An 18,509-nucleotide genomic window follows, 5' to 3' on the forward strand; every position below is an offset into this window, starting at 1 on the left:
CATAATAGACAGTACAAAAATATTCAAGTACTGTATTCAACTCAACCTATTATAAATAGACCTGCAAAGAAAAGGATTTCAGTTAGCAATACTGACTAAGCAAAATGGAATTTGTTTTAGAATAGCAGAACTGCCCTGGACAGTGTTTCTCAATGGTTAGAGCATCAGCCCACTCACTAAAGGATCTCAAGTTCGATTTCTGATCAAGGGCATATACCTGGTTGCAGGTCAGGGTATGGGAGACAACCAATTGATGTGTCTCTCTCATTGATGTTTTTCTCCCTCCTTCCCTTCTACTCTCTCTAAAAAATGGAAAAATATTCTTGGGTGAGGATTAACAACAACAACAACAACAAAAATAGAATAACAGTACTAGCACTGAAGGCAGCAAGCAGTACTCACAAACACTACTGACATTTGAAAACCTAATGCCACCAGCCACATGTATGTAATTTTCCCATAAACTCCCTAACCAGAGATTGATAAATAGAATTATTTACAGGGCCTCTTTGGAAGGAGTGACTCCCAAAAAGCTTTCAGTTTATCCACCCTAAATGAAATCCCAAACTGTTTCAGCTGCTATTTGAGTATCAAAAAGTAAACAAGTCATGCTCTCCAGTCTAAAAGCAGTTCTGTTAATATTATTTGAGTTTTCTGCCTCCTCCTTTTTGTTCCTAATGTTCAAGTTTTCAAATAAATACATTTTTTAAATGTACCAATAATAAACAAAAAATGCTCTACATAATAAAAACAGCTTAATTATATTACATTCTTGACTCAAAAATATCATGAATTGAAAACATAAGCATGTCTGTTTATTAACCAGGGAGGCTGTGGTACAAGCTGCTTACAGGGCTGAGTCTGGGAGAGTTAAGGACTCCAAACCCCAACCTGAGTTCTATCCATCAACTGTGTTCCCAAAGCCCACAAGACTTTCTCCCTTAAAAATAATGAAAGGCTTAGTGTTTGTATTTTTAAATAACGGTTTAATTAGGTAACTATAAACACCTAAACACGAAACAAGTCTAAGAAATGAGCTATTGATCTATTCTGAAGCAGGTTTTTCTTTGATGTCACATATATCTCAAGAACAGATGAAATGTGATAAAAACAATAATTAACTACAGGCAATAAAAGTGAAAATTTAATAACACAAACTAAATTACTTTTTAACCATAAAAAGACAGGAAGGGAGAATAAGCCTGCGGCAAAAAAAGTTATTTATTTATTGCCATAATATGCTGATTACAAGGCTTTTCTCAGACATGGTCTATGGTCTCATTCACTTGCCATAGAAAACCAGTAAGGTGGGCATTTTCCCCATTTGATAAAAAGGAAAGCTCTGGGACACCAGGACACCCACGGCAATGCAAACGAGGATTTAAGCCCAGGATGCCTAGCTCTAAAGACACATTCCCTTAGGTTTAGAACAGGTTGCCTCTCACTCACACAATTTCTTTAAGGTTTGAGAGCCTGTTTTTATTTTATTTTTTAAAATACATTTTTATTGATTCCAGAGAGGAAGGGAGAGGGAGAGACAGACAGAAACATTAATGATGAGAGACAATCACTGGCTGCCTCCTGCACACCCCCACACAGGGGATCGCGCCCACAACCCAGGCATATGCCCTGGCCACAAATCGAACCATGACCTCTGGTTCATAAGTTGAACATTCAACCACTGAGCCACATTGGCTGAGTTGAGACCCTGTTTTTATAAGGAGAGGTAACTGGGTAACTGTGTGTGTTTAAATTGCACGGGTTCACTTACTTATAGGTAGATTCCCCCCCCCCATTAAGTATGCAGTTGGCCCTTCGTATCCCAGGATTTCACATCTATGAATTCAGACAACCTCGGTGGAAAACAGTATTTTTGACTGGAAATTGGGAATCAGTGGATGCGGAGGGCAGACTGTATACACTGTTCTACGGCATTTTATATAAGGAACTTGAGAATCCTCAGATTTTGGTATCCGCACCAGTCCTGGAACCAATCCTCCACAGATGCAAGCCCTTCGTATCCCAGGATTTCACATCTATGAATTCAGACAACCTCGGTGGAAAACAGTATTTTTGACTGGAAATTGGGAATCAGTGGATGCGGAGGGCAGACTGTATACACTGTTCTACGGCATTTTATATAAGGAACTTGAGAATCCTCAGATTTTGGTATCCGCACCAGTCCTGGAACCAATCCTCCACAGATGCAAGGGATGACTGAAGTTAAGTTTTGGGGAAGTAAAAAATTATACTCAGACTTGTGATTGTGCAGGAGGTCTATGCCCCTAACCCATGTTATTCAAGGGTCAACTGTATTTGTCATATCTAAGCACAGGATGCTGGCTCACAATGGCAGCTGGTAGACAATGGAAGATATTAAAATGAGACTGGGCCCCCTTCTGATGGTTTCTTTTAGAAGCATGGCTCTCTTTTGATCTATTTTTTCAATGGATACTTTTGGATCAAATTAAAGCCTGTTTCCTACTCTGTGCATGGGAAACCTGTAACTGGCAGGTATTTATTAATTGTCTTAATCTGTAAATCAATAAGGCATATATAAATTAAAACAATAATATGTGAAAGTGAGTAGGTAAAGGGCAGAACTTAGTAATTATCAAAAAAATTTCCAGAAGGAGGTTCAGCTGAATAGAAATTTTCATAAAATGGCCTAAGAGACTACCCAAGTGAGTTTCCTTAATACTTGGATTTTTTTTCTTCCCCTTTAACATATACAGATTCCTTAAACTCTATTTTAAAATGACCTCTCATTCCCCTAAAGGGAGATTTTAAGTCCCATTTTTTTCTTACATCTGTAATAGGAGATGGAGTCAGATCAAATACTTAACCCAATACTTAAGCCTCATTTTCAAAGGAATCTTTTTCCTGACAGCCTAGCCTTTAAATAGCATGGGATTCTGAGCTAGAACCCACAACCAGACTTTTAGAAACACTTTTAAATTTATATTCATCTATTTCTGTCAAAACTAGATAAAATTTTGGTCTATTCTACCCAGCCCTTAATATAAACTTTCAAGACAGGCAGAAAGAACAGAATTTCACCAGATCTCCATGCTCCCAAAGCCAGCGTTCAGGTATTAACTCCAAATGGCAATGCTCAAAGTTAAGTTTTTGTTCCTAACATTTGCTTTCTCGAGGGCAGGAAACCTCTGGAGGAAAGTGGATTCTGTCCAAGGCAGAGTGGGGTTGTAACTTCCCTCTTGCTGTGCTATTAGCTCTCTCATGCGGGTCTCTCCATTGGAGTCTCACAGCCATTTCCCACTCAACTCATCCAACACTTAAACGCCCTATCATTTCCCCTAAAGCTCACTCCACTTCACTGTGCTTGCTTATCATTTTAGCAAAAGCCAACACTATCCTTCCTGCTGCTGCCAAACCTTCCCAGTCTTTTTGGCCAGCCAATTCTATCCCCTAGGATTCCTAGCTCTAAAGCCCACATTCTCTTAGGTTTAGAACAATAGGCTGCCTCTCACTCATATAATTTCTTTAAAGTTTGAGATCCTTAAAATTCCTCAAATCCATCTTCCATTCCAAAATCCTACTCACCTGGTTTATACTGCAGCCTCCTAACCAAGCCAACATCCCAAACCATTCTATTCTAGACAGCGTGATTTATAATAGCCTATTATTCATTATAAATGAATAATAATTTTATCATTGTATGTAGGCTGTTAGGCCAATTTAAGGAACACTAGCAGCCCATCAGCTTTGCCTATGCTTTTTATTACCCCAGAAACACCATTCCCCATCCTTCCTGCTAGTCTTTCAAAGCCCCAATTCAAGTGTCACCTTTTCCATGAAGCTGCCTTGTGTGAAGACACTGGTCCTCATTGCAGGACAAGAACAGCTGTTGGTAACACAGAAGAGTGGAAAGAAAACAGGTCTGCTCTGCAATCCCAGCCCATGCTGACAGCTGGGTGACTGGGATATGTTCTGAATCCTCTAGGCTGGGGTTTACTCATTGGGAAAACTGGAACATCACCTCATAAAGCAATCATTCTGAGAATCACATGATACACATGATCAACAAACACTGGCTCTTTTCTCTGAACACCTGATTGGATTTATGGTCAGTTTCCACACATATCAGCATTTAAGTTTGTAAATAACTTACTATTCTCCATTATCATTATTTCCAAATAAATGAAAGGGCCTTCTAGGAAAATTAATATTAAATATGAAACAGGCTTTAAAGTATAAAGCACCATAGAATCTAGTCCCTATGGCACATGAGGCACGGCTCTTGCGTTGAGACACCCAGTAAATACTTACTACTTACTTTGAACTGGTTAAAAAAAGTAATTTGGTAGAAGAATTATTTCCCTTCATGAAAAACATCCTACCACAGAACTGCTTAGCCTGCTATTCCCCCAATACCCAGCCGAGACTTAAGACCTGTGCTCACCTAATAAACTGGGATCTGCTCGGACCATCTTCTGTTTTTTCTTCTTCTTGCCACTCTGTACGGCCTCAAAATTGGATTGTTGGTTGTTGCTTTGATTGGTCTGAAATACTGAATGGAGTGCACTGTGGTTCATCCCCCACACGGAGTCCTGTGAAACAAGATGGCACAAGTGAAGTTACACAGTGCACGTAGGCTTGGGCCACCCTCAGAGAATGGTTGATTTGCCCTACCTCACCTTGTCAACTACGAGTTTCAAACAAAAAGTCTACCACAGATTCTGGTAATTATGAACCCGAGTAATCCACTGAGCCACCCTTCTCCTTCATTTAGATTTGGACATCCCATTTAAGCGCTATGCCTCCACAAAGCCTATGTGGTAACTCCAGGTGTCACCCTGCTATGACAGCAGAGCGTTCAAAACCTCTCAGGTCTACACGGAGTCTGTACAATCCACTAGGAAATTCAATATACAGCAAATGAAATCACCAACAGACCTCTGACTTTGGCAATTTACACCCCTAACATACCCAAAGTGGAAGGTTCCTTTGTTCTCTGGGCCCCTAGACAGAGAGAACAGGCTGCAAACCAACTGGTACCATCATATCAAATAAAGTAAATGCCCTGTACTTTATTCCTATTGACAATCCCAGAAGGGGTCTAGTCTTAAAACATTATCCATACTTCTACCAACTGGTTCAACTATGAAATGATCTACCAGATAATTCACACTTGCTTGTTGCACTTATTAGAGCAATTTATTCAAAACTGGGATCAAGCCCTGGCTGGTGTGGCTTAGTGCTTAGAGCATCGGCCTGCACACCGAAGGGTCTCGAGTTTGATTCCCGGTTAAGGGCACACACCTGGGTTGTAGGTTCAATCCAGGCTCCATGGGGGAGTGTGCATGAGGCAGCCAATCAATGTCTCTCTCTCACGTCAACCAATCTCTCTCTCTTTCTTCCTCTCTCCCTCCCTCTCTCCCTAAAACTCAATGGAAAAAATGTCCTCAGGTGAGAATTAACAAAACAAACAAACAAACAAAAAACACTGAGATAAAGATTTAGTGAGCTAGCTGAAGGCAGGGTGGGTGGAGAAAGCCCTGTGGAAGGATGAGCCTGGATGCACATGCCCTGGACCTTTGCCTTCCTATTGCAGCAGAGTCAGCCACTTTACAAATGCAAAGGACCGTCTGCATTGCTATAGAATGTCTTCTCTTCTGATTCCTCAAAATATTTTTCCTAGTGCTGTTCCTATTTACATCTTTTCACTTTTCTTTCAGTTGATCCCTATCAGCCCTCTACTCAAATGGATTTCAAATGCCCTGTACTTCACTATATCTTACATGTTCCCAGAAGTGACCTATAAAACAAACATTATCTCTAGTAAAAGAATTATGTGAGTAAAGAATATGAATATTCTTAAGCCTCTCCCTTAATTATGCCAGTTAGTCTTTCAAAAAACTTGTATCCTCATTATTTATGGATTCCACATTTATAAATTCACTACAATAGTCCACCCTTATCCATGGTTTTGTCTTCCTTGGTTTCAGCAATCACAGTCCAAAAATATGAAATGGAAAATTCCAAAAATAAACAATTCATGAGTTTTAAATTGTGCACTGTTCTGAGTAGCATGATGAAATTTTGCACCACCCCACTCAGTGCTGCCCTGGACATGAATCATCCCTTTGTCCAGCATCTCCATGCTGTCTGTGTACTTGCTACCTGCCCATTAGACATTTAGTAGCTACCTTGGTATCAGATCTGTTATCAAAGAGCCAAAGACACCACATTCACATAACTTTTATCCTATCTAATAGACAAACATGGTAATTGACCGTACCTTCGCTACACCTCCCATTGGCTAATCAGCTCGATATGCAAATTAGCTGCCAACAAAGATGGCAGCTAATTTGCATACTGCAGGCAGGGCAGGCCAGTGTGAGCCGCCATCTGGGCCCCCGTGTGCTGCCTAAGCCATGCCCCCAGCTGGGACCCCTGTGTGCGGCCCTGGGCGGCGGGACCCTGGGGCCGTGATCGTGATTGTAAACTGGGCCGCAGGCAAGACGGCACCCCAGGACCCAGGAGCCGCCTTGCCTTCGGCCCGTGATCCTGATCGTGATCGGAAAGCCGGGAGCAAGCAAGGCGGCACCCCGGGACCTAGGAGCCCGTTGGCGAGGTCTGCAGGCGAAGCAGCGATCAAGCTATGAGGGGAAGGTGGGGGGTGGAAGGAGCTACAGGAGCAGCTCTGGCCGGAGACTGAAGACTCCCACTGGAGCGAGGAGCAAAGACTGAAGGCTCCAGCCGCAGTGAAGACTGTGTCCAGAGCGAAGATGGAAAGCGGTGGCCAGAGTGAAGGTCTGGGTCCCGGGTGCCAGAGGAAAACTGGTGCTGGCAGCCAGGGGAAAGAAGGCCTATTGCACTAATCTTCGTGCAATGGGCCTTTAGTTATAGTATATTGTTATAATTGTTCTATTTTATTACTGTTGTTAATCATTTATTTGCCTATTTTATAAATTAAACTTCATCATAGGTATGTATGTACAGGAAAAAACATAGTATATATAGGGTTCAGTACTACTTACAATTTCAGGCATCTACTGAGGGTCTTACAACATATCCCCCGTGGATAAGGGGGGGGGGGACTACTGTCCTTATTGTAATTTATTTGTAACCCTCAAATCAATATCAGCAGTGCTTTTGTGGTCATTCTGGACATGTACATGTCAGAGCAGTGAAAAGTCTGAGTTGCTCGAGGCACACATTCACAGTTGAGGTAGATCAGAGCAATACTCTGCCTTCTTATCTCAGCTCTCATACTGTAAACTAAGCATCTTTTTCAGCCTATTTAGTGTCATGTTTTCCACATTTTTGTCCTTTTTTGTTGGTGATTTCATTGTTTAAAATAGTCCCCAAGTGTTAAGTGCTGTCTAGTGTTCCTAAGCACAAGGAGGCTGTTACCTGCCTTATGGAAAATATGTGTTAGATAAGCTTCATTCAGGCATGAGTTAAGAGTGTGCTGGCTGTGAGTTCAATATTAAGGAATCAACAATAGAGGGGTAGGAAAAAGTTGTACAAATAAGTAATACAATAATAAGAATATAAGAATAACCTTTTCACATCCACAACTGTAAACCTACTTTTGCCCACCCCTTTATATTAAATAAAGCATCTTGAAACAGAAACTCACATAAAATAAGGTTACATATTGATCGGCTGACAAAAATGTTGTGACCACAGGTTAGCAAAAAGCTAATCCTCTATTTCCCCTAGGAACAATGATCCAGTATTCACTAATTCAGTATTGGCAGCAACTTCACAGAACACACTACTATCAATAACAAGAACTGATTGTACCTTTAACATCCCCACCAAAAACATAGGAAATTGTCAGTACTGGGTTAAGTGGTTCCTGAGCACTGGAGATTTAACATTTGTAGATTTTAACTGCTCTAAACCAAATTTATGGGACTGTGACAAGTTGAAATTTGCAATTTGACTGAGGTACATATATGAACCAATAATAATGGTGCTGGTAGTGTGCCTAGCAGCGAATGAATGGTTATATTTGCTATCTGAGAAATTCATCAAGATCTCTGGATATGTAATTTTAAAATATCAAATCTACCACAGCTTTGATCATTTGACATACAAAAATGGTATCCTTGTTTTACTTTCCATCTCTCTGGCTGCTCAGAATTTCAAGGTATGAATAAATGCTCAGGCACAGGGCTGCACTCCCTGCCACCTCCTACCTGCTGTGGTGGCGGCTGCTGCTGCTGCTGCTGCTGCTGCTGTGGCTGCTGCTGCTGCTGCCGCTGGCTGGCTTTCTGTTTGGCACGACGCTCGAGGAACTGCTTGGCAAACTCCTTGGCCTCAGAGGTGTCTCCTAAATAGGCCCTAATATAATCATGGACCTCATAAGGAGATTCTACTTCTTTCAGGAAAGAAACAAATGTGGGAACTGCAACATGAAAGGGGAAAAGATGTAAAGAGTAATAATGAAATATCACATAACAAAAAATCAGCTTCAGTTTTTAATATATTGTCAACTCAACCCAGACACTGATGACGGAAACTTAAAGGTACATAGCTATTGTATTAAATAGTCCTTAATCTACTTTAGAAATTAAAAAACAACAACAATATCATTGCAGTATCTCAAATTATCTGAAATGGACTAGAGTCAAATAAAGACATATCACACATGCTTAGTTTTACTAAACGTTATGTCAACTGAAACAACTGCTTGCCTAAGACTGAAGTCACCTGGGTATTCATTTTTTAAAAATTCAAATAATACTTATTAAGTGCCATGATATGTACCAGACACCTCGACAGATACTAAAGATACAGCCATCCCCTCCTTTCACATCACTGAGGTGTCATATGTTTAGAGAGAAATCAAGCATTGTAGTGTAGGAGAAAAGCACAAGTGTCAGAGTTACACAGACATGGGTTTAAAACTTGCTGGCTGTGTGACCTTGATGAGCGTCTTAACCATTCTGAGCCTCTGTTTCCTAATTTATAAAATGTAGGTAACATCATCTACATTGTAAAGGGAGCTTATAAAATTGCTGCAAAAATTAAATAATTGAGATAACATAGGTTAACCCCGAGAGAGTGCCTAGCACATCGTAGGTGCTTAATGGATGGTAGCCATTACTATTATTTACTACTTTTCTTTTCTGGCTCTTTTAGAACATTAGATATTATTACAATGTTGAAAAGACCCATTCAGTCCCTTATTGCTATGTTTTTAAAGATCCTTGGTTTTAGATAAGACACATCAGAGGTGGACTGGTTTAACGTGGTCTAGTAACTATGGGAATTCCCAACACCAAGCTGACCAGTCTCTGTTCAAACATTTGTGGGTGAGGGAGAGACTCACTTCTACATAAGGCAGAAAATTCTCTTTGTGAACAGCTAACAATTAGCAAGTTTTTCTTCAAATTGTCCTGAAACCTTTTCACTTTCACATACTGGTCCTAGTTTTATGCTATACAAAATTAAGTCTACTTACTCTGTCACACAATTCCCATCCCACCCCCAAGGCAGGAAGGGAAGAGCTCAAACATCACCTCAACCTCTTCTTGCCCAGGTTGACCTTTGTCCTCACCACAACAGTTACTTTCCTTCATACTTGCCCAGTTGGCACTGTCCTTCATAAAATGATCAGTAAGGAACTATGACCACTTCTGTCTTATACACCATAAGACAGCCAGAGATAGCATTTACTTTTTGGCAACCTCTGATAATCTATTTGAGCACAGTATTATAGGGCTTCTGTCACAAGTTATATACGATTAAAGAGCCACGTTTTTATGGCAGGTGCAGGACTTGACCTCCATTAGATCATTCCAGTTTGCCAACCTCTTTGTGGGTCCTGCTCTGCCATCCCACATGCTAGGTTTCCCTCCCCAATTCTTACCATCCAAGTTATTTGCCGTATTAAGGGCATGAAGCATCTGTTCACACCATTGGGTAAATCCATCTTGGGCTTTATTTACTCCCTGAAAGAGCTTCAGCAACTTTTCTTCTTCTTCTACTTTCTTATTCTGCCGGTTAGACACACCTACAGATTTACTAAAGCAAAACAATAGGGCAATATTATATTCCCAGAAACTGTTACTATATGATTATACTACAACACCATAAATAATGTTTTGGCAACACTGGATGGCTATCCAATAATCCAATGCTTGGCTCCAAAAATTCAAATATTTGGATTTGGGGTAGGATAGGGTTTACTCAATACCCCTTTAAAATCTAGTCTCAGCAAATACATTCTAGTTTGTGAATACAGGGCTTCTTTTCAGAGAAATGATTCAATTCTTCCTATGTGTGTTTTGTTAATTCTTTAAATTTTGCTAAGCCTCAGTTTTTTCATCTGTAAAATGATACTAATATTTCTTTGGGTTATCAAAGGGAATAAAGATATTGCACACAAAGGTCTAAAAGCACCGTCCTCTATGAGCTGGCAGATATTTAGCATCCTATTCGTAATTTATTAGGCCCTCAATTGAGAAGAAACAATCTGACAACACTACCATTTATTAAGTAGCTGCTATGTGCCAGGCACCTTACTAACTACTTCACATGTATTCATTTAATCTTTACAACTATACCCATGAAGTTATTCTTATCTTCATTTTACAGATGAGGGAACTGAGGCTCAAGGTCACACAGCTAAGTGCTAGTGCTGGGATTTCAGTTCATGTTTCACTTAACACTAAAACCCATGCTCATTCAACAACACTGTATATTGAGGAAAGAAAGATGAAGGTGAGAGATAACTAACATCATAAAAATAAACAGGTTTAAGGCCATTACAGAAGTGCTTATTATACTTATTTTAGTATAAGTAACTTAAAAATATATATTTAGAAAAAAACATTAAGATCTAGAGAATATCTTGGAAAAATGTTCAACAACAACAAAAATATAATATACCTAATATTTACTAAGTGATTACCATGTGACAGGCAATGGACTAAGTGCCCAGCAGTAGGAGCCCCTAGGTCACCAAACTATGACCTCATGTGCTTAGACACAGATGAAAATAAGCAGAACCTAAATAACTACCTTTCTCTGCCCACCCAATATCCCAATTCCCAAGCGTCCCTTCCCCCAACCCATTAAGGAGTATAGGTTTGATCATTTTGAGCCCTACCTGAGACTGGCGTTATTTTTGTTTTTATTTGTTGAGTTCCTAGGTCCCACCTCTTTCACTGCATCATCCCAGAATCCCATGTTGGAGTTTTTAGTGTCAGCATTACTCCAGATACTACTAACTAGGTCAGATGACCACTGGTTGGAAGGACCGGTATTTATAGAGCCCCAAACAGAATTCCCAATGCTGGTGTGCAGGTTGGAATGCTGTTAAAGAAAAAGAGACAAATGATTACAGTTAACAATATGAAAAAAGATAAAAAGAGTACACAAAAGCCAGAAAAGAGAAACTCACAACACCCATCCTCAGAATGACAGCTCGGGAAAATGAACCCACCGTACTATTCCGGGCTCTGTTTGGTTGCTGGTGTTGCTGCTGCTGCTGTTGCTTCTGCATTTGCCTGGCTTCCTCCTGTTGTATCTCCAGGAGTGACTTGGTGGTGCCTGCGGGTTTGCTGACATTCCCCCAGCCTGAGAGTTTCTGCTGCTGCTGCTGTTGCTGCTGCTGCTGTTGCTGCAGAGCCTTCATCAGCTCCCTCTGCTGGCGCCTCTGTTGCTGCACAGAAATGGAAGCCAGCTCAAGATTCCAGTTTCAAAAATAATTGTTACACATGCCCAGTATACTAACTGGAGTGCAAATATATAGTAGCGATACCAAATTAAACATCTGACTGCTAAAGCTACTAAGAGGAAATAAGAAGATCAAATGCAGAATTACTTCTTAAAAATTAAGTAGGGCTTCTGGTTAAGCATAGAAATGAAACACATGCTTATTTCCTAAAGCCCTACCAAAATGACAGAAAAAAAATTTTAAAGTACAAACCATAAGGACAAAGAGAACAGAATCAACTAAAAAGCTGGAAAGCAGATAAACAATGATAGCCAATGTAAAAGACCCATAAGTTGAAAATTAAGTAAAGGAAGCTCAGAAATGAGTTAATTCATACAGAAAGTTTGGGATAGAGGCATGGAGATCTCAAACAGAGGAAGACTGGCTGAAGGTCTATAAAAAGCAGTAGTGAGACTCCAGACTACCTGCCCCACCCCACCCAATACAACTGGGCAGCTCTCTCTCCTTCTCCCTTCTTCTCTAAAATCAATTTAAAAAAAGAAAGAAAGAAAAGAAAAACAGAATAGCTGCACATCAAGCCCTGAGCATCCAGATTTGAATAGACTGGAGGGTCCTGAAAAGGCTACCTCCCAGGAAAGAATAAAATAAAGCCGAAACCGGTTTGGCTCAGTGGATAGAGCGTCGGCCTGTGGACTGAGGGGTCCCCGGTTTGATTCCGGTCAAGGGCATGTGCCTGGGTTGCCGGCACATCCCCGGTGGGAGATGTGCAGGAGGCAGCTGATCGATGTTTCTCTCTCATCGATGTTTCTGACTCTCTATCTCTCTCCCTTCCTCTCTGTAAAAAAATCAATAAAATATATTTAAAAAAAAAGAATAAAATAAAATTATCTTAGGCCTCCCTACATGAGAAATATCTATTGAGGAGCATTTCATATCTTTTAAAAAGTAAACGAAGATTTATGGTTCAAAGAAAATATAAATGAAGCAATGCCTAACTTGTGATAAAAAGATGACCAAGACCTGTGATTCTCTGATAACTACTATTATTTTTCATTCAGCAGAGACCAAAATTATGGAACAATTTCTAGCCTTAAAAGTTGATGATATACTCTGCTATGTATCCATTTGTTGATAAGCTTTCTAAAATTTTATTTATTTTTTATTGATTTCAGGGAGGAAGGGAGAGGAAGAGATAGATAGAAACATTGATGAGGGAGAATCATTGACTGGCTGCCTCCTGCACACCCCACACTGGGGATCGAGCCTGCAACCCAGGCATGTGCCCTTGGCCGGAATCGAACCTGGCACCTTTCAATCCACAGGCCGACACTCTCTCCACTGAGCCAAACCGGCTAGGGCTCTTGATAAGCTTTTTAAAAAAAGAAATGATTTCAGGGTAAGTTCAGTCTTTCTCTATCTGAAGAGGGTGGGAAATAAGGTAATTTTAAAGATGAAATACTTTAACCCATTTGATGAGGTCAAGCACACTACATGGTGAATATGTAGAGACAACTCCCACTTCTCTTTGTGCACCCGTGGCCTTCAGTAAATGATACTACTCAGCTCTAAAATGACAGCTTGCATTGTAACAAACTGACTACTCTGCCTTCAATCATATCCACATACACACTTTTTTTAAGACTCTGTACTTTATGCTACCTTTTCAGAGGCCTTTCCAGATTGCACTAGCTAAAATTAGACAACCAATCACTACCATTAACAACTTTTATTGTCATCTCCTCTCAATTAGAGGGTAAGCTTTATAAAAAGCGGAGAATTTTGGCCCTACCCAGTTTGGCTCAGTGGATAGAGCATCAGCTTCGATTCCAGTCAAGGGCACATGCCTGAGTTGTGGCTCGATCCCCAGTAGAGGGCATGCGGAGGCAGCCGATCAATGATTTTCTCTCATCATTGATGTTTCTCTCTCTCTCTCCCTCTCACTCCCTCTCTGAAATCAATAAAAATATATTTAAAATAAAATAAAAGCAAAGAATTTTGCCTGTTTTGGATTCAGCTATAATCTTAGACTCTAACTATAACTGAGTAGGTACTCAGCAAATATGGGAGGGATGGATGAATATATGGCATATTGAACCAAACCATTTTACTTACTCATTTTCTCATATAAAGAACTGTATCCCTCCCCTCCATTTCTTCTTTCATTCTTTTATATCCTTACTATCCTAAATATATCAACTTACAACTACTACCGGATACAGACTTACAAGCAGAGACTTAATTTCTCATATTGGCATATTTTACAGTTTTCTAGGAAAGTCAAAAACCCAACACCCTACAGAAGAATGTATTCTGCATTCTAAAATTCAAATTTACAACTGGATATCTGCATAGAACTCACAATTCTGAAACACCATGAGTTATTCTCTTAAGAACTACATTAAAATAATTAAGATAACTGGATATTTGTTATCCAATCTTAGTTATTCTTATTAGATTCTTATTTGCTAGAATGACCAAATTGTAAGCTAAGGAGTTTAATAATCAACATGCAATTCAGACACACAGCAATCTGACAATAATAATTATCTTCACTAATCCAGAATCACACTAGCTAATCTGTAACACTGTTGGACTGGACCACATTTACTTTTGAAATTTACCTCTTCCCGAAGTTGCCGTTCTCGTTCCTCTTCCAGTTTTTGGATTTCAGCCAATGACAACGTTGCCTGGGACTGACATGCTGTTGAATTGGACTGCTGACCCCACGTTGAAGAAGAGGGAAGCTAACAGAAAAGGAAAGCAGAATAGTGCATGAGGAAATGTGGACAGGAAACAGGCACTAATGTATCGTGTACAAACAGAACATTCAGACTCCCCGTGCAATACTTTTACACACTATTCTCCAAGTTGGTTTCTTTTAAATTTTCTGTCACTACTCCAAACGTAAGGTTATTTCAAAACAACTTAAAATATATACAATACACTTTTATTTGCTCTACCATTTGGGGATTGCCAATTTGTTATGTCTAGCATTGACATATACAGCAATATACAGACATAAAGGGAAACAAATAAACAAAGGTAACACTAAATTTTTAATCCAAGGAGGCAATTAGAGCATGATGTGCGACTTTCCAGTGAAAGGGGTAAGGACAGATTTCTGCAGGGAGAGCTGAAGTGGACAGCTGATGGAAGACACCAGGCATAGTTTTCAGTCTTTTATGAAAGTCATTATTAACCAAACTGTAGCTTCTAGTCCTGAGCACCAAACAGCTTTTAATCAATAACTCTATTTTCCTATCCCTTAAAATTATGGACTAAAATAGAGTGTAAATATCTGGGTTCTAAATACCTTAGCATTCTCAAAAGCATGATTATTGCCCAGCCAGAGTGGTTCAATTGGTTGAGTGTTGTCCCATGCACTGAAAGATTGCCAGTTTGATTCCCGTCAGGGCACATACCTGGGTAGCAGGTTTGATCCCCACTCAGGGAGTGTACAGAAGGCAACCGGTCAATGTTTCTCTCTCACATCAATGTCTGTCTCTGTCTCTCTGTCTCCCCCTTCCTCTCTCTAAGCATGTCCTCAAATGAAGATTAAAAAAGAAAAAAAGTATGATTATTCTAAGAGAATCCCTTGGTCTCCTAGGCAATAAAATTATGCATTCAAATTGTGAGACATCTTATGGTTCTTAAAAGTAAAATACAAACCAGACTTAAAACATTTAATAAAAATAATACGTGAACATGGATGAAAACAAACAAAATGCCCCAAAGCCGCCGCAGCCGCCACCACCACCACCACCACCACTACCACCCCCTCACCACCACCACCACCACCACCACCCCCTCAACCAAAACAATGGCTTCTTAGCAGAAATCTCTACAATTGGAGCTTATAGGATAAGGGTATAAACAGTTACAACTGCCATTGATATTACCAAACAGCTAGCCAAATGAATAGCCTTAACACTACTGAACAGCATGAATCAATTCGTAACAATTTTTGGCCAATGTGATAGGTAGTAGGGGCATTTCTCTCAAAATGCGCCAGTCCTGAGGTGTGGGAGGAGTGCAGAGGGAAACTAAGAGAGAAAGATGGTAGACCAGGTAAGCAAAATTGAGCACAAACAAATGCTTTTTCTCCATAAGAAATGACCCACTTGGCAGGTGCTATCAAGATCAAATAAGGCATTAGATCTCAAACCTGGTAGCATCACATGGGAGGTCCTGTAAAAATGTAGATGCCCTGGCCCCACATTTGATGAACCAGAAGAGCCAAAGGTCAGGCCAGAGAATCTGCATACTTTTGCAATTAGATAATAGCCAGTAACCACTGATGTCTGAAATCCTACCCTGCACTGAAAGGTCACACATTAGATTCCCGATGAGGGCACATGCCTGGGCTGTGGGTTCAATCCCTGGCCAGGGTGCATACGGGAGGCAACTGATTGATGTTTCTCTTTTTCTCCCTCTACCTTCCTCTCTCCCTAAAATCAGTAACAACATATTAAAAAAAAATAAAATCCCAGTGGATGTGTCACCCCATAGTACCCTGGAACCAGCCCCACACCCCCTTCCCCTCCTCTTATGCAGAACCTAGGCCAGTGATGGCGAACCTATGACACGCGTGTCAGAGGTGACACACGAACTCATTTTTTTGGTTGATTTTTCTTTGTTAAATGGCATTTAAATATATAAAATAAATATCAAAAATATAAATCTTTGTTTTACTATGGTTGCAAATATAAAAAAATTTCTATATGTGACACGGCACCAGAGTTAAGTTAGGGTTTTTCAAAATGCTGACACGCCGAGCTCAAAAGGTTCGCCATCACTGACCTAGGCCCACACCAGGAAGAGATACACAACCTCCTGAAATGACCTATTTCCCTTTCAGGCACCTCTGAGATCCTTCCCACTGCTGTGCCAAAATATACTTCAGTGTACTTTTTGCTCGTGATTCACAGGTCTGCTCTCTGGAGTAAAGGAGAACAAATCTAAATTTTCACATGACAGACAAATGTCTGCAGATAACTATCATTTTCCTTAAATCTTATCTGTACATAGAAAATAATATCCCATCACTCCATCAACATTGCCTTAGGACATTTTCCAGTTCAACCAACATCCTGTACAGCCCACTCAGAACTGCATTTTACTAATCATGCTTTTCAGAACAATTCTCTTCCAAATCAGCAGCAAATAGTAGGGAATTGGGCATACCCCTGAATGCCTACTATCCTTTGTCAATTTGTTTTATTTACTTTTTTTCTGCCCTGACATTGCTATCTTATTTTCAACACTATTTTTTATTTTAAAAAAGATTGTGTTCCACATCCAGTATGATAGCACGAGGAGCTCTGTAGACCCAATTCTTTAGCAAAACTGGTGGAAAGTATTTTTTCAAAATAACTTAAAGATTTTGGGAATGCTCCCAAGGGAATACAGCAAATGAAACATTTCAAGAAAAGCTGCTAAAACTTGGTTAAGAACAGTCTGTGGTACTTATACCAATACCCCTCTCTCCCAACTCCCAGCTCCGTCAGAAAGAAACTCCACTCCAATGAGTGGAGCCAGGGACACAGGCCTCCTTCTCCCCCTCAGCTGCCAGTCCATTGGCTGGCTTCCTGGAAAGCACATCGGCACTTCTCATCCTAACTCCAGCTACCTGATGCAAAGGCGGTTATAGGCCAATACAGCTGAGAGGTGGGGGTTCCCTCCTCATGCTTATCCCTCCTGGTAAAATGAAAACTACTAAGACTACTAGGGCTCTGATTGCCACTGCCCTTACTGGAAAGGCCACCATGCCACCAGGAAAGGCAAGCTAAAAAGACCTAAAGCAGTGGTGTCACTCAGAGAAAAGCACCCCATTGTTCCCAGCCCCAGAGCTGTGACTCAGAGATTTTGCTTGGGAGTGAAGGTGGGAGGAACAGACTGGAATATGGAGAGCTCCAGGCCTCTTCCCAAAGGAACTGACTTCATTTGCAACAGCGTGGAGAATGAGGAGTTTGAGCCAGGAACGCTTTCAAAAAAACAGTGAAGGACGAGGAGAAAGGCAACTGGGAGGAAATGGGCAGATTTACTGGAGATAGAGGCTGAACTGTCTACCACTACTTGGTCTCAGAGAACCAATGAAAGAGTTGAAGGAAATTATCCTGGGGTCAGAACTAACTTCAAATATTGACCTCAGGAAGCAGCTCTTCAAAGAAGCCAGAATTTGATCGGATCAGTATGGATCTAGAAGAAGCAACTTGTGCCCCAGGGCACTTTTGAGAACAATAGAGCAATCCAGCTGGCAACTAGTGGAGCTGAACAGCTGGATGTGGAAAAAGAAAATCAAAGAAAGGCCTGTTTAAATCAGTATTATCCCAGAGTGATTCTGGGCACACCCAGGGCTGTGCCCCGGAAGAGCATCAGCAGAGGCTTCACACAGTTGGGGAGAGTGGGACTTTACTAACTATTCTAGCCAGTCACAAAACAGTAATGCCTAAGGCCACTTGTCTCTCACCATACTGTATTCTAATTTCCTGTTTGTATGTCTATCCTGTAAGCCCCTTGAAGACAGGGGACATTGAGCCTTATTACTAACTACAGACTCTATGTGAAGTTGTGCAGACCCTGCCATAAATCTGCTTGCCCCTTCCCAATCACTCCAGCTTCATCAACAGTTCCACTGCTTTCCCAGTCACTGAAGCTTACTAACTAGCAGCCACCCCAGCTTTGTCCCTCAGACCTAGACAGTCACTAAGTCTTGTTGATTGCTATTAATACAAGTCTGTCCTGCCAGCCCTTTCTATTCATTCTCACTACCACCATCATATTCTCTTTACTGGTCTCTCAGTTTTCTCTTTCTACAACTTCAAATAATGCTTTGAATACTCATAAA

The 18,509-nt window shown here is 40.6% G+C and overlaps 1 protein-coding gene across 8 annotated transcripts in view; it reads right to left on the reverse strand.

Annotated features, from left to right (window-relative positions):
* Positions 1–18,509, reverse strand: part of GIGYF2 (GRB10 interacting GYF protein 2) — a 141,443-nt gene that overhangs the window by 2,930 nt on the left and 120,004 nt on the right. For all 8 annotated transcript variants that reach the window (XM_014530579.1, XM_014530578.1, XM_014530574.1 and 5 more), the window contains 6 exons: positions 14,284–14,406; positions 11,429–11,647; positions 11,093–11,298; positions 9,851–10,005; positions 8,175–8,383; positions 4,424–4,571 (listed from right to left, as the gene is read on the reverse strand). In XM_014530579.1, the coding sequence (XP_014386065.1) occupies positions 4,424–4,571; positions 8,175–8,383; positions 9,851–10,005; positions 11,093–11,298; positions 11,429–11,647; positions 14,284–14,406 (1,060 nt within the window). The remainder of the gene's footprint in view (positions 1–4,423; positions 4,572–8,174; positions 8,384–9,850; positions 10,006–11,092; positions 11,299–11,428; positions 11,648–14,283; positions 14,407–18,509) is intronic.

The sequence above is a fragment of the Myotis brandtii genome, unplaced genomic scaffold (assembly GCF_000412655.1).
Source record: "Myotis brandtii unplaced genomic scaffold, ASM41265v1 scaffold744, whole genome shotgun sequence".
In the NCBI taxonomy this organism is placed as follows: Eukaryota; Metazoa; Chordata; class Mammalia; order Chiroptera; family Vespertilionidae; genus Myotis; species Myotis brandtii.